Source organism: Panulirus ornatus, chromosome 2 (genome assembly GCF_036320965.1).
Source record: "Panulirus ornatus isolate Po-2019 chromosome 2, ASM3632096v1, whole genome shotgun sequence".
Lineage (NCBI taxonomy): Eukaryota > Metazoa > Arthropoda > Malacostraca > Decapoda > Palinuridae > Panulirus > Panulirus ornatus.
Genome location: NC_092225.1, coordinates 2,838,522 through 2,853,267, shown reverse-complemented (window position 1 = coordinate 2,853,267; position 14,746 = coordinate 2,838,522). Strand labels below are relative to the sequence as shown.

General features: G+C 42.3%; 1 protein-coding gene across 1 annotated transcript in view; it reads right to left on the bottom strand.

The window, feature by feature from the left end:
- Positions 1 to 14,746, bottom strand: part of LOC139753252 (thrombospondin type-1 domain-containing protein 4-like) — a 685,046-nt gene that overhangs the window by 199,613 nt on the left and 470,687 nt on the right. Inside the window, exons 7-8 of the mRNA XM_071669508.1 lie at positions 12,803 to 12,905; positions 9,204 to 9,337 (exon numbers count right to left, since the gene is read on the bottom strand). Of these exons, the coding sequence (XP_071525609.1) occupies positions 9,204 to 9,337; positions 12,803 to 12,905 (237 nt within the window). The remainder of the gene's footprint in view (positions 1 to 9,203; positions 9,338 to 12,802; positions 12,906 to 14,746) is intronic.

Sequence of the window (14,746 nt, the reverse complement as noted above, 5' to 3'; positions counted from 1 at the left end):
TTGGGAATTCCCCCCCTGTGTTTCAGGGGAAAACGTCTCAATTGCATTAAATCGTGAATGATAAGCAATTTGGATTTAAAGGTCGTGTGATATTGGCGTGGAAGATTTCTGTGAAAGAATCATCAATGTAATTTAGAGAAGAAAGGGATGACGAGATGTATTAACTAAGATCTTGCAAAAGTATTTGACGTGGTGCCACATAAGTCACTGATGACTGAAAGAGCAGACAGATATTGGTGAGGAGATGGAAAGACGTATTATTGGGAATTTGTATGTAAGACTGAGAAGAATATTTTAAATCAAAGGATGTTCCTTATCGTGGGCGTAAGTCACTAGATGGGTGCCATAAAGATCTACATCGGAAGATATATTGTTCTTGACTTATGTTAGTGGCCTACCAGAGGAAATGCGATCATGCGTTAGTATTATGCAAAATAAATGGCAGAAATTGGTAATGTGAAAGATTATGAAACACGACACGGAGAATGCTCTTGCAGCTCGGCAGGATAGACATATGATGAAATCTAATCTACGAAAGTGTCAATATATACAATAACAGGAGCGGGAGAAGATCAGGGTGACCCGGTGAAACTAATGGCTAGCAAAGCAAGTTGAAGGAATCAGATTGTGAAGGAGATTATTGGATTTTTGTTTAAAATACTTATTATCTAACAGAAACACTAGGGAACGTATTAGAGCAGTGTCTGCATTATTGATAAGAACAGCGCTTGGGTTCATTAATGAAGATTTATCTAAGAAAATGCACATCCTGCCTGGGAGAGATTATGTGTGAATGTAATGCATCTTTTGTGTAGACCCAGTTCACTGAAGCATTGTATACACGTTGGAAGGAGTGAAAAATATTGCAACTAGAATGGTGACCTATTTGGCAGGTCTGGTCTACGAGGGAAAGCTGCAGAAACCTAACCTCACCTTGAGGTCCTTAATAACTAGAAGAGAAATGCGAGATTTTGTGTTCCTGATTTCCAGTTTCTGGAGGGATTGATTGCCAGGGATGAAATTATTCTTTTCAAAGCTGGACTGGAAAGGAAAGGAAGCATGTTGGAACTGAGATATGATATAAAGTGATAGAACTCATTAACAGCAGGAATTGATTAATTGATAATCCACCTAATCTAATACATTTTTTCACAATAAGATTTAGGGGCAGGACGGCATAAATATTGCCTTCTTCTCGCAGGTAAAGATAATTATTGCATGGCCACGTTGGACATCATCCCCTTCCCTCAAAAACAAAAGGAAGAACTATTGATACCTACAGTATTACCCAAGTCCCAGTCCTCCTTAACCACTGTCAGGTCACAGATTAACAGACCATATTTGTACGGTAATCGCAGCACTATGTCAGAGCATATTCTAATATTTCATAGGAAGGAGAGGACTCAGCATGTTGTGTGGCTTCATGAATGCAGGTAGGTATGAAGGCCAAACTGTCCTATGACTATTTCAGTAAGGCCTTCAACTGTGATGGCTTGACCTTTCACTTTATCCTTTAAGGTCATGTTAAAGATTTTGTAACCGAACCCAAAGGTCATATCGTCGCTGTCCGTCGTTGTTCTTGGTCGTTCAGTGTCCTGTTAAAAGTCGCACTGTCGTGGTGCTGTCCATCGTAACTCAACAAGACTAACTTACTACATCTTCCACTATCCCCAAATAGTCTCCCATCCACAAGTATGAAGTATCTTGTCTGTCCAGCAATGTTCTCATTCAAAAGAATACTTCTTCCTTATCTGTAAAGATCGTTCGATCGGTTCTGAAACTTCTTTGAGTTTCACGCAAGCAAACAGATAACGTCAATTTTCATTCTAACTTTCTGTGTACGCAAGCAAACAGTGTCCATTCTTATTTTAACTTTCCGTTTACACAAGCAAACAAACAGATTCCATTCTCATTCTAATTGTCTGTGTATGGCGTTAGTTCTACTCTTCGGCAGTCTAATTCTTCTTTCTGATCCCAGTAAATAGCTCATCATATTTCTGTTCACTTCTAGCCACTGCTCATGTAATATTTCTATCTATGCCTCCTCGGGGTGGTATTAAGTCTGGGGCTAAATCCAATCATTTTTCACTGTGAACATCTGTGACATCTTCCATTGTCTCCTGTTGGTGCCGGCACTGTCTCCCTGTACCTCTAGTGTTGTCAGCAACGTCATCATTTGTACCATCCATCACGGACATGGCTGCCGTATCGTCCACCTTAGATGTGAAAAGCGTATCCTCCATACAGGTTGTGACAGCTGTATCAATCATACAAGATTTGACACTACATCATGCATACTGCACCATGTTGTACGTGAGCGCTGTATCTCCTTCCGCATGACAGCTGCGCCATCTTGCATATGATATGTTCATCATTCCGCATAAGCTACCTCTTTCAATCCAACTTGTGTTGTTTACTTTATTATACATATTGCCTGTAACAGCTGCTCTACATCCTGCTGGTGAGTAAGAGTATTATCCTGCCACCCGCTGCAATATTTCCATCCCCATGCTGCTGGTCTGTGACGCCTGTGTATTTTGCAACCTGCTTCATAAGTCCATCTTCTTTAACCTGCTGAGCAAGACGGAGTGTATCTTGAGCACGACGCTACTACTATTTAGTACGACGGTAAAAGCCTTGAACACAATTGTACGACACACTTGGGTGTGACGGACCGGCCTTTGGTTTGACAATTAAGGGTCAGTTCAAAGGACGGTCCTTCAAAGACAAGGTCGTACCGTCATTCTTAAGGGTTGGATTGCGTGCTCACGGGTCGTACTGTCGTGCCCAAGGTGTCACACGTCATCTGTGATTGCTGTGGTACAACCCATACCACTTGGAACGTCTACTTTTCATTTTGCAAAGTATGTGACGATTGTCTTCCCCTGCAGGCACCCTTACGACGACTTCGGTCTACTTGTCTGCTACTGCAGTTACAGTAAGTCCTCTGTCCTGTGAAGCCTGTGACAGCTATAGTGTGGGTCCTTTCCTGGGGACCATTACCGATCCTCTAACCCTGCGGGTGTGCCTGAGTGGCGCCTCCATATTCCCCAGGAGGTAACAGGTGCCATCAAGCCAATGGCCAGCCACTCCCTTTCCCTTACGTATTCTGGGACACCTCCGTCACGTCATCATTCAGAGGTTCTCAGAGTTTCCTTTCTTCTTCCTGTATGACGCCTTATAGATGATTTTCTGCCGGCTGCGTCTGATCCATACAAGAAAAAAAAAATGTGCGTCAGTTTCAAACCAGTTGACTGGCAGCAGGCCGTGTGGCGTCATACGCCATTACCAGATGTACAATAGATTCTGAATTACTAACGTCTTTCCACAGGAGCGATCTATTTTAGTCAGTTTCCGGGGAGACCTACTACATGCTAAATCTGGCAGAAATCTGTTAAAAGCAGTGTGAGAATTTTGTGTTAAGAGATGAATGTAAAATACGACAAGTGGTTGTCACTTCGTCCTTTGTCCCGCTCGCTAGGTTTTGCTCACGAGAAACAACTTTGCTCACAAATCTCACTAAGGTTAAGATTTATTAACACATGGCATTTCTCTCTGTACTTTACAAAAAGAACATTTGATATCTTAGTCGGTGAACATTTGCTTGTCACAGCAGAGAGAGAGAGAGAGAGAGAGAGAGAGAGAGAGAGAGAGAGAGAGAGAGAGAGAGAGAGAGAGAGAAAGAGAGAGAGAGAGATGAGGACGGTGAGGATAAATGTTAATACACTTCCTAAGCGCTGCAAATAACACGTTGCCGCCAGGCAGGTCCTGAGAGTCAAGACTGACTGGTTTTTGCCCCGAGCTGAGTACATCAGGAGATACTGTCGGGCCGAGAGTACGGGGACTGATATCCTGGAGTAAACATAAGGATTAACAGCCTTCGGACTCGCCGCACACGCCGTTCCTTCTGCCTCGACGCTGTCAGACATTGAGAGAGTTCCTTTTATCAGTGAGCTTGTATTGGCATTTGTTATTAGTGCTTCCCGTGGCACTAGCCTTATCAGTAGTCTTGTCTGGACACGGTGGCGGGATTATTGAGCGCTCTGTAATTGGTGCGTCCGGGAACCGATGGGTGTGGCAGCTGTAACGTGTTCACCTCCAGCACACAACTTTACTCGCTGACCATCCTGATCGCCACATTGTATCCATCATAAATCAGTTCTAGTGCAGGTTCTTGGTAATTCATTATGAACCAGCGAGGAAAATCTTTGTGTTACAGGCACACGGGTACTGCATCAAGAGCAAAGGTCTCGGGTCGAACCGACTTGGTTATATAGCTTCCCTTAAGATGTCGGACGGTTCTCCTCCCACAGGTTGTTCCCCTGAAGGTTGTAAGGAGAGATCGTCACACCAAATTTTCTGTAGCCAATTTTATAACCATATACACACTGGGAAATAATGAGAGTACTTACTGTCCTATAAAAGTAAGGCCTCTTCTAAAATCAGTACCTAAGGAGTTCAAACGTGCACCCGAAGCAAAGAAAACGTACAGTTGGAGCAGAGGGAACGTGCAGTCATGGTAAAACAAACGTGTAGCATAAAAAGGAAAAGGCTAAGTTGGAACAAATAGAATGTCAGGCGGCAACAAATAAATAGTTAAACTTAAGCAAAGAACTCGAGCTGCTAAAGAAAAGTGAAAATGCAAAGTGACGTACAGCTGTAGCTAAGAAAATGCGGGGGTGCCTTACTTACCAAATTTCCAGTTCTTTTACAAAATCCTCGTTGAAAAGTTATCAGTGGAAGCCAAGGAAGCAGAAATATACATGTTGTTCACTGTGCATAATATCACACGAAATAATACCTCGTGACTAAACTAAGCAGTTTGTACTACTTACGTGATATAAAGTTCCCGATACTAGTAACATTTTGGCGTTCGACAGAAGCTGTACGAGATGTGAGTTTGATATTGAAGGCAACAGACGCCTCAGATGTTTGGGAACTGTCTAGGACTGTGACATGGGGCCAAAGAACTACGCAAGAAACCTAGAGCACGAAGAGCTCAACAACATAATACGGGGTCGAACAGTGCAAGACATAAAGAGAGATATGAAACAAGATGAAAATGTCTTTGACACAAGGTAAAGACGAGATATACAAGCATGACACAGGCCCTGTTACATGCTGACTCATGATTAAATACGTGCATGATACAGGGCCGGATACATGCATGACAGAGTCAAATAGGTGCGTGACAGCCAAATTCGTGCATGGCGCAGAAACTTGACATAATAGGTGATTATTCAAAATTATCGGCTGCGTCAACAACTGAGGTAATCAGCTGCGTAAATTAATCTTAGAAAATACAGGAAACAGATAATTAATTCTTATGAATCTTCTATACGTGACGATAGAATATCTCAAGAAATATATTCTATCTTGCATAATATATTTTCTCCCTTGTCTCAGTTCACTCTTGCTGGTTTGAACATTCCACTTTTCCACCATTGGCCAATGTGAACTGCACCTGACACTCCATGCAGAATGAAGGCTAGTCTCCTGCCATTAACCACACGAGAGTCAATCTTGTGCGTCTTATTCTCGCTAGAGCCAATTCCATTTTTCGGTTGGAGTAAACGCTTGGTCTGTCTCTATTCTACCCTCCATTTGTTGCCCAAACATTCTCTGATCTTGGGCTTCATATCGCTGTGTGGGTGAGGAAAACGAGCATCGAAGCAGGTGCTGGCAGCCGCCTTTGCCTACTGATCAGCTCGTTCGTTCCCATGAATGCCAATATAGGCAGGAGCCCAGCAGAGAGTTATTGTTTTGCTTGGAGCGGACTCCAGCACAAGGGAGTGTAGGATTTCCCTCACTGTTTGGTGTGATGAACTCATTCTACCGACGACTTGTAGTGCACACAAAAATCAGTATATACCAAGAAGTTGTGGCTCTCCAGCTGCCGGTGGTGTGGCGTGGAGCTCTGCAGTGAAAGAGGGAGTTGCAAGAGGTAGAATACATCCAACAATCTTTCTACTACTCACTACTACAAATCCAACACCATTATCGGATCTGGAGCCACCAGCGAATATTCTAGGTGAACCTTTGTGCTTCAAAGTATTCTATAGGCATTTTTGCTTGGTTCCAATCAAATTCTCGGAATGCAGCTGTACTAGACGGTCCATGGTGGGATCTGGGACAATAGCTTGCAGAATCTTGCAAAGATTCAAACTAAGATGCATTACACAATCTCTCAATCCTCCTCCAGAGGACTTACTATCCTATCGAGATTCGATCACAACTCTGTAACTGGAGGATTTGGGATTTCTCTGTAGCCTGGTATCCCAGAGAACTCAAGCCAGATAAGTTTATGACAACGTCAGATATGGGCATGACACTAATTCAGATTCGTCTTTGACAGTGCATAACAGGTTCAGTTATGTGCATTTGTATAACTGGTTTAAATACGTGTATGATGCGGGTTCACATAAGTGTACGACGTGTTCAGATATAAGAACGGCATATTCAAAAACATGCCTAACAGGTTCAGCTACGTGCATAACATGTTCAGATGCGTGTGTGACGAGTTCAGATATATGTATACCATAGATTCAGAAATGTGTATGACATAGATTTAAATACGTGCATGATAGGTTCAGATATGGCCATGACGCAGATTTAGATAGATGCATGACACAGGTTCAGATAGCACATAAACAAGAGATATGTGCAAGGCGCATATTCTGATACATGTATGACACAAGCTCAGATACGTGCATTACACAAATTTCAATATGTGCGTGACGTGGTTTGGGTACACGGGAAATACTTGCCAGACCAAGATATGGAAAACCACGAATGAGTGAGGATATTGTGGTAGGAGGGAAAAAGAACACCGTGGTGTAGGGGTCAGTGGCGAGGTACTGTAGTACTTTGCGGATGGTGGTTCGATATGCAGATGGCTAGTGTTATAAGGCCTTCAGCACTTTCTGGTCACAAGCATTGAGAGAGAAAATCGCTACCATGTACCATATTTATCTAACAACCAACACTCTACCAGCTTTCACCCTCTCATCCATATAACTTACCAGCCTATATTACCAACGCCATCCCATATCAGGCTTACAAGTTATGTACTTTCTATATTTGTCTGACTAGCAACGATATCCATTAACTATGTACCCTACTTGTCCAGCTAGCAACACTATCCCATCCACCCTTACCCATCACCCATTTAAATTGTTTTTAGTTGGAGGCTCCAGCCACGGATAAAAGTCCTCATCAAGGCCGGGCCTTAATTGCAACATTTAATCTGCAACACAGTCCCATCCCCGGACGAGTGTAGGTGAATGGGATATTTTCTGTGTACTGAATTTTCATCATTGTTAATAATATCTCAAAATGTGACACCTATGTAATCGTTGGGCAATGATAAAACCACGACCTTTTTGTTGGGCATTGATGCCTAGAGCCTTCCCAGGAAGAATAGTTGCATATCGCCCCTGCCTACCCCATACCCATCATTACTTGCGTAATTAGCTTCACTTTCCCACCCTGCAATTCCCTCGACCAGGTACCATACTTGCCTAAATAACAACACTTCCTCACCCTTCTCCCATTACTAGATACACTTCTTAACAGTAGTTAGATTCACGTTGATGGATCAATCCGTCGTCTGTAAACTGGTCATCCAGATGTAGGACTAAAATCTGGCGGAGGAAAAGCTATGAGAAAATTGCTGCTACTTGTTTGTGTCACAGGATCGCACCTTCGTGTTCAAGGGGCTAATAAAAGAAGCAGCTTTAACTTTATCTTTCAGAAAAAAGAGGAAAATAAATGCAATTTGTATATACAAACTGTAGAGATACCATTTAGTTAATTTTCAGAGCTAGTGTCTGAAATTTACTGATAAAGCTCAATTTTTTTCAGTGAAAAGCTGACGTTAAGGAGAAGGACTTTCATCCTATTTAGATGTTTTACCTTATAGGTTTGTGGATTATGAAGCTAAAAGACTGAGACTCAAAAGATCAAAGTATATCAGGCATACATAACACATTCATTAATATGACATCTTCAGAGGACCAAATTCCATGTTCATAGAATTATTACAGTGATAAAATTGTTCAGTCCTTTTCGCATCAGGTTCACACACTTAAAAGAAAGGACAGAACTACAAAGACACACATAGGAGACAGACAAGCAGGGAAATTCTTGTCTGACAAAAATGATAGCAAAATCACATCTATAACAGAGAGTTCATCTGAGCTATGGCAAATGAAAAGAATCCTGATATAAAGCAAGATTTCCCGTTACTATTTTCTTTCTCCTGAATACCGTTGCCTTAGAGCAGTTTCCAGCAGACGAAGGCATCCAGACGAGTAATGCGTCTTGGCAGCCTCGCCCTTCACTCTTGTAGTTTATCCTTACTAATGTAAAGTCTCATTCAGTCAACAGATTTCTTTGTTTTGCCTCCCTGAGACTCAGTTTTATATTCTCCTGTGCAGGACTTAGCATTTCCTTTGCAGGTTAACTGTGTCCTCTCGTGACGTAACTAACGGGAACCTCTGTTGACCACCGGGGACTCTTACTGACCCACGTCTCACCTCTCCCGTCACCATAATGAGCCATTCTCTTGCCAAGTGGGATCCTTCCCCACCTTTGATATCCCTCCTGACCCTCTATGACCATCCCTGATCCCATATGAACGCTGGAATAACCATAGTGATCCTCATCACCTATCCTGAAACCTCCTCAGTGACTAAGTCCCTGACATAACTCCTAATGACCCTTTACACATTTCCTGACCCAGTTCATTATAACTCAATGTGACTAGCGACTCACTGTGACACTTAGCCCAAAGGAGTATGTCTTTTTTTCTAACTTAACTTGTAGTAACACAGATTGTTCTCCAGACTGATTCACTATGATTTTTGTTGGAACGCCACGAGAGCAAATCCCGGGACTTCAGGGGCAACAATCTGTCTTGTTTTGACATTGCATAACGTCTCCTGCAGGTTGTGGGTCTTTGAAGCTCCATCCACATAATACTGTGATCAAATCCTCGAACGGGAAGAACTCTTTGCACTCAATTTCATAGTTGTATCCTCGAGAGAACATGTCACAACAACAGACTACCATCCTTTAAGAACCCTCTGTAGAATTCAGAAAGTCGATGAAAAAAAAAAAGAATCTTACGGAATGTTCTAAGATACTGGAGGGAGGGAACAAAGGCTGCTGGATACACAAGAAACCCCTCACACGGTACTTACCATGCATCTCCCAATGACACAGATTCGGTTGGAGCCATGGACGCCGCAGGTGGTGCCGTCTATAACCGTCTGGTTGAGTGTGGCGTAGAAGCTAAGGCCAACAGCACGGCAGTTGAGGGCACAGGAGTCCGGAGCTGAGGGCGCAAAGAGAAGACAGAGTAAGAAGACGGCTGACGACTAGGTATTCATACCAAGAGTAAAGGTTGGGCGGGAGCAGAGCGAAAATGATATGGAAACAAACTGAGGATAAGGTGAATCTAGGGTTAGGGTAGAATGTGGGGTAGAGTAAGTATCGAGTGACTGGATGAAGGGAAAAATAACACAAAAAAACAGCGATTAGCAGGAGCCCATGGTAAGCCTGGCAAGGCAGAGGATATATGGTGAGCAGTCAGGAAGGAGAGACCATAAAACTGATGATACGTGGTGAGCCAAGGAACGGGCTACATGATGAGCTACACGATGAATGACAGAGAGAGGCTACATAGTGAACACAGAAGAGAGTTATACGGTGAAGAATGGAAGATGCTATATAGTGAACAAGGTGGCAGTTAGATGAAGAACAAGAGGGATTATATGGTGAACAAAAAAGGGGGGTTACATGGTGAACAAGGGAGAGTGCTGCCTAGTAAATAACTGAGGGGACTGCATAATGAACGAGAGGAAAGAACATGGGCAATGAAGATGCCCAGGTAGAGACCAAGAGAAGGATTACAACATGAACAAAGGAGGGTACTATAAGGTGAACAACGATGGGAGCTAAATGGTCAATGAGAGGAGAAGGGTTACACAGTGAACAAGAGAAGGGAATACATAATGAATTGAGGAGGAGGAGGGGAAGGCTGTATGATGAATATGGCTGCGGAGGCTACATGGTAGGTAAGGAAGGGGCTACATGATAGGTATGGAAGGGGCTACATGGCAGGTAAGGAAGAGGTGTACACGGAAAGTAATGGAAGGAAACACATGACAAACAAGGCAAGGGGATAAATAGTGAACAAATAAGGGACTATATGGAAAACAATACAATTAGGGAAGGGATCTATGTTTAATGAATGTAGGGGGGCCACGTGATGAGCAAAAGTGGGGGTTACATAATAAAGAAGAAAGGGGCTGTATGATAAAGAAGAAAAGGATTGCATGATAAAGAAGAAAGGGATTGCATGATAAAAAGAAAGGGATTGCATGATAAAGAAGATAGGATTGCATGATAAAGAAGAAAGGGATTGCATGATAAAAAGAAAGGGAATGCATGATAAAGAAGAATAGGATTGCATGATAAAGAAGAAAGGGATTGCATGATAAAAAAGAGAGGGATTGCATGATAAAAAGAAAAGGATTGCATGATAAAGGAGAAAGGAGTTGCATGATATAGAGGAAAGGGATTGCATGATAAAGAAGAAAGGGATTGCATGATAAAGAAGAAAGGGGTTGCACGAGAAAGAAGAAAGGGGTTGCATGATAAAGAAGAAAAGGATTGCATGATAAAGAAGAAAGGGGTTGCATCATAAAGAGGAAAGGAATTGCATGATAAAGAAGAAAGGGATTGCATGATAAAGAAGAAAGGAATTGCATGATAAAGAGGAAAATGATTGCATGATGAGGAAGAAAAGGATTACATGATAAAGAAGAAAGGGATTGCATGAGAAAAAAAGAAAGGGATTGCATGATAAAGAAGAAAAGGATTGCATGATAAAGAAGAAAAGGATTGCATGATAAAGAAGAAAGGGATTGCATGATAAAGAAGAAAGGGATTGCATGATAAAGAAGAAAAGGATTGCATGATAAAGAAGAAAGGGATTGCATGATAAAGAAGAAAGGGATTGCATGATAAAGAAGAAAGGGATTGCATGATAAAAAAGAAAGTGATTGCATGATAAAGAAGAAAGGGATTGCATGATAAAGAAGAAAGGAATTGCATGATAAAGAGGAAAATGATTGCATGATGAGGAAGAAAAGGATTACATGATAAAGAAGAAAGGGATTGCATGATAAAGAAGAAAGGGATTGCATGATAAAGAAGAAAAGGATTGCATGATAAAGAAGAAAGGGATTGCATGATAAAGAAGAAAGGGATTGCATGATAAAGAAGAAAGGGATTGCATGATAAAAAAGAAAGTGATTGCATGATAAAGAAGAAAAAGATTGCATGATAAAGAAGAAAGGAGTTGCATGATAAAGAAGAAAGGAGTTGCATGATAGAGAAGAAAGGAATTGCATGATAATGAAGAAAGGGATTGCATGATATAGAAGAAAGGGATTGCATGATAAAGAAGAAAAGGATTGCATGATAAAGAAGAAATGGATTGCATGATAAAAAAGAAAGGGATTTCATGATAAAGAAGAAAGGGGTTGCATGATGAACATGAGAGCGGGATGAATGTTGAACAAGAATGGTGGTTGCATGATGAGTGAGGTAATGGCCACGTGACGAACAAGGGAGGTGAACCCTGGTAAGCAAGAGTGGAGCTGCCGTGAACATGAGTTGGAACTACCCAGTGCCCAAGGAAGAGAGCTATGTGGTGTATGAAGCATGGGGCTACATGGTGAACAAGGTAGCAGGCTTCATGGTTAGCAATGAAGGGACTACAGGATGAGTAAGAGATGGTGGGGGGGGGGGGGTCCTTCATGCTTCACAGTAGAGGAAGCTGAATGATGAATGAAGGTGAGGTTGTGTGGTTAATGAAGGAGAGAGCTACGGTGATAATACGCACGTCATCTGACAATAATATCATGATAACTCGACAGTGAACATGTACTCATAATGATAACAAGAAAACTCATTTGAAGCATTAACTCGACAGTGTTCACAGTCACCATAATAACATAAGTTAGTGTGATAGCCCAAAAGATATAAATAGTCTGCAGAGAAAAAGGGTATGGAATGCACCAGATTTATGGCAAATTGATGCATAAAATACCAGAAAAAAAATCATCTATTGTATAATACTGACATTGCAACGAAACTTCTTATCATTCTCTGAATCTAGAAGAATGTATCCTGAAACAAAGATTTATCGCCTATCGTTTTCAGAAAATTGACATTTTCTTCTGGAAAAACGTTTCGGAACATAGTTCTGGAGCGCTCTGTCACCAGTCCGCCACAGGCCAATATGTTACATTAGCGGTAATGCCTTCAGAAAATATTGAGTTTACTGTGACAACAATGATGGAGAGATGTACTGAGCCATAGTGTGCCCATAACCATGTGTGATCACATATAGCAAAGTTCTTAGAAGGCTAGTGATCCAACTGATAACCGTGCAATTAATTTGCTAAGATATGAGTATGTACATACATTGGTCCAGATTAAAAGTTCTACCATAGTAAATGTTGAGAGCATAACCCCTGTAGATTAAGTCAGTCAGAATAACACCCTAGATCCCTGAGGTGTACGTTCAGTCAGAACAAGACCCAACATCCCTGAAGTGTGCGACCAAGACCCTCCAGGTGTATGTCCAGTAGGGACAACATCCCTTATCGCTGAATGGTAAGTCCAGTTAAACTAAGACCCAAGACCCTAGAAGTGTACCTCCAGTCAGAGCCAGACCCAAGACCCCTGGTATCTAGGTTCAGTCATTACAAGAACAAACTTCACTTACTATCATAGTATGGCTCCCAGGTGTAGAAGCGACGGTTGAAGGGCGTCTTGTTGAAGGATGCACACTGTTCTCTGCGGAAGTCGGTGTAACCGGAGCTGCAGTCCTGCAATGTAACCGTAACACAACGTTACTCTGCCATGCGACACCATACTTCACACACACACACACACACACACACACACACACACACACACACACACACACACACACACACACACACACACACACACACATGGCTTCGGCTAAAGTACAAAGAAAGGACAAATATACAAGGTTGAGTCGTGGCAACACAAGCGGTAATCTCTCTCTCCGTAACACACATGGAGTAACCGCGCACACACACATACACACACACACACACACACACACGCACACTATTCCCTAATTGAATATTCATGTGCTATGGCTACCACTCAAACACAAGAAACGATATTTATAACTCTGATATTCAAATGAAGGAGGTTCATGTCTATGATTAGACTTCGTGATAACCTCACGGGCGAAGCTCTGAACGTACAGCATTAATTTGGATTTTAATCTCGGTGGTGTAATGTTCACAAGTCACAGCCGATACCTGATCCCAGACATCTAGATGACTGTATGACAGCAAGTGACGTTAGAGGTCACGGGACCGGCTCCAGCCGTACTCTGGTGTGAGGAAACGATCATAACAAAATTCACTCGGAACCAACACTCCCTCACGCCCTGTTAACCAGGATCATAGGTAGTGCAGCTGTATGTTACCCTCCTTGAGCACGGCGGCACGACCCTTGAGCACGACGGCACGACCCTTGAGCACGACGGCACGACCCTTGAGCACGGCGGCACGTCCCTCGAGCACGATATTACGACCCTTGATCGCAAGAGTACGATCCATAGGTATGTGATGCGTAGACCTGAACCTATTCCTTAAGGAAGAGGTCAAAGATCAAGTCGTTATGCCGAAGGGTCGTAACGTCGTGTTTTAGGGGTCGTGCCGTTGTACTCAAGGGATTAAAGTTTGCCAATTAACACCGTTTATCGACATTAGTTGTAGTATTTACGCATTGCCATCTTCTTTATACAAATCTAACTTATCCCTTCCATAGTTCACAGTGAGTATGTAGCTCATACTGAGACGTGCCATATACCATAATTTCGCACAACCACATCTTGCACAAATTCTCCCACACACCTAGTATACATTTTGCCTATTTACTAGGTAAATGTGAGAGAAAACCTACAAAATGTACCACAAAAGCTAGGCTCTGGTATATACTTAGTCCCACGGGATGCGCCTGACTAAGCAGAAGCACCAACTAAGCTGTGAAGGTAGATCCCCAAGACCATTGTAAGGAGTAACCTCATCAACATCGTCACATTCCCCCAACGCCCACAGCCTTAATTTCTAAACCATTCCCGCTAAAGTTCCTTATCGTTTCTCTACCTTCATTCGCAATACAAAACAGTAACCAAGAGATTCAGTGGGAAGAGTGTTTTATTTCAGTGGTGTACCCCCGATCGTATATTCTGAATTATGAACTTCTTTAGTCATATCTTTGTTTTTGTTAGTCTGTCAACAGTGAGAGACAAAATGTTATCATCTATCTATCATCCGGCGTAAATGATACTTGCATCAAACAATGGAACAAACGGGTATACAATAATAGAGGAAATACAGAAACAAATGCCTTCTTAGCCTGTTATTAGGTTACCTTCATGATCTACTTTCTATCCCACAGACGTTTGGTGCTGATGTCAAAGTCAACTTATGTTCCAACTCCACCCGATGCCTCCAAGCAACGTAAGCTGACCATTTACTCTGGCTTGAGCCGTGTTCATCAAAGTGTAAGCCACTGTGGTCTGGCTTCTTCCTCAAGCCAGATACTCTTACTTCAGCCGATTCAGTCAACGAATTCCCAAATTAAGCTTCAACTGACTAAAGTCTCACATTTCCTCCTTCTG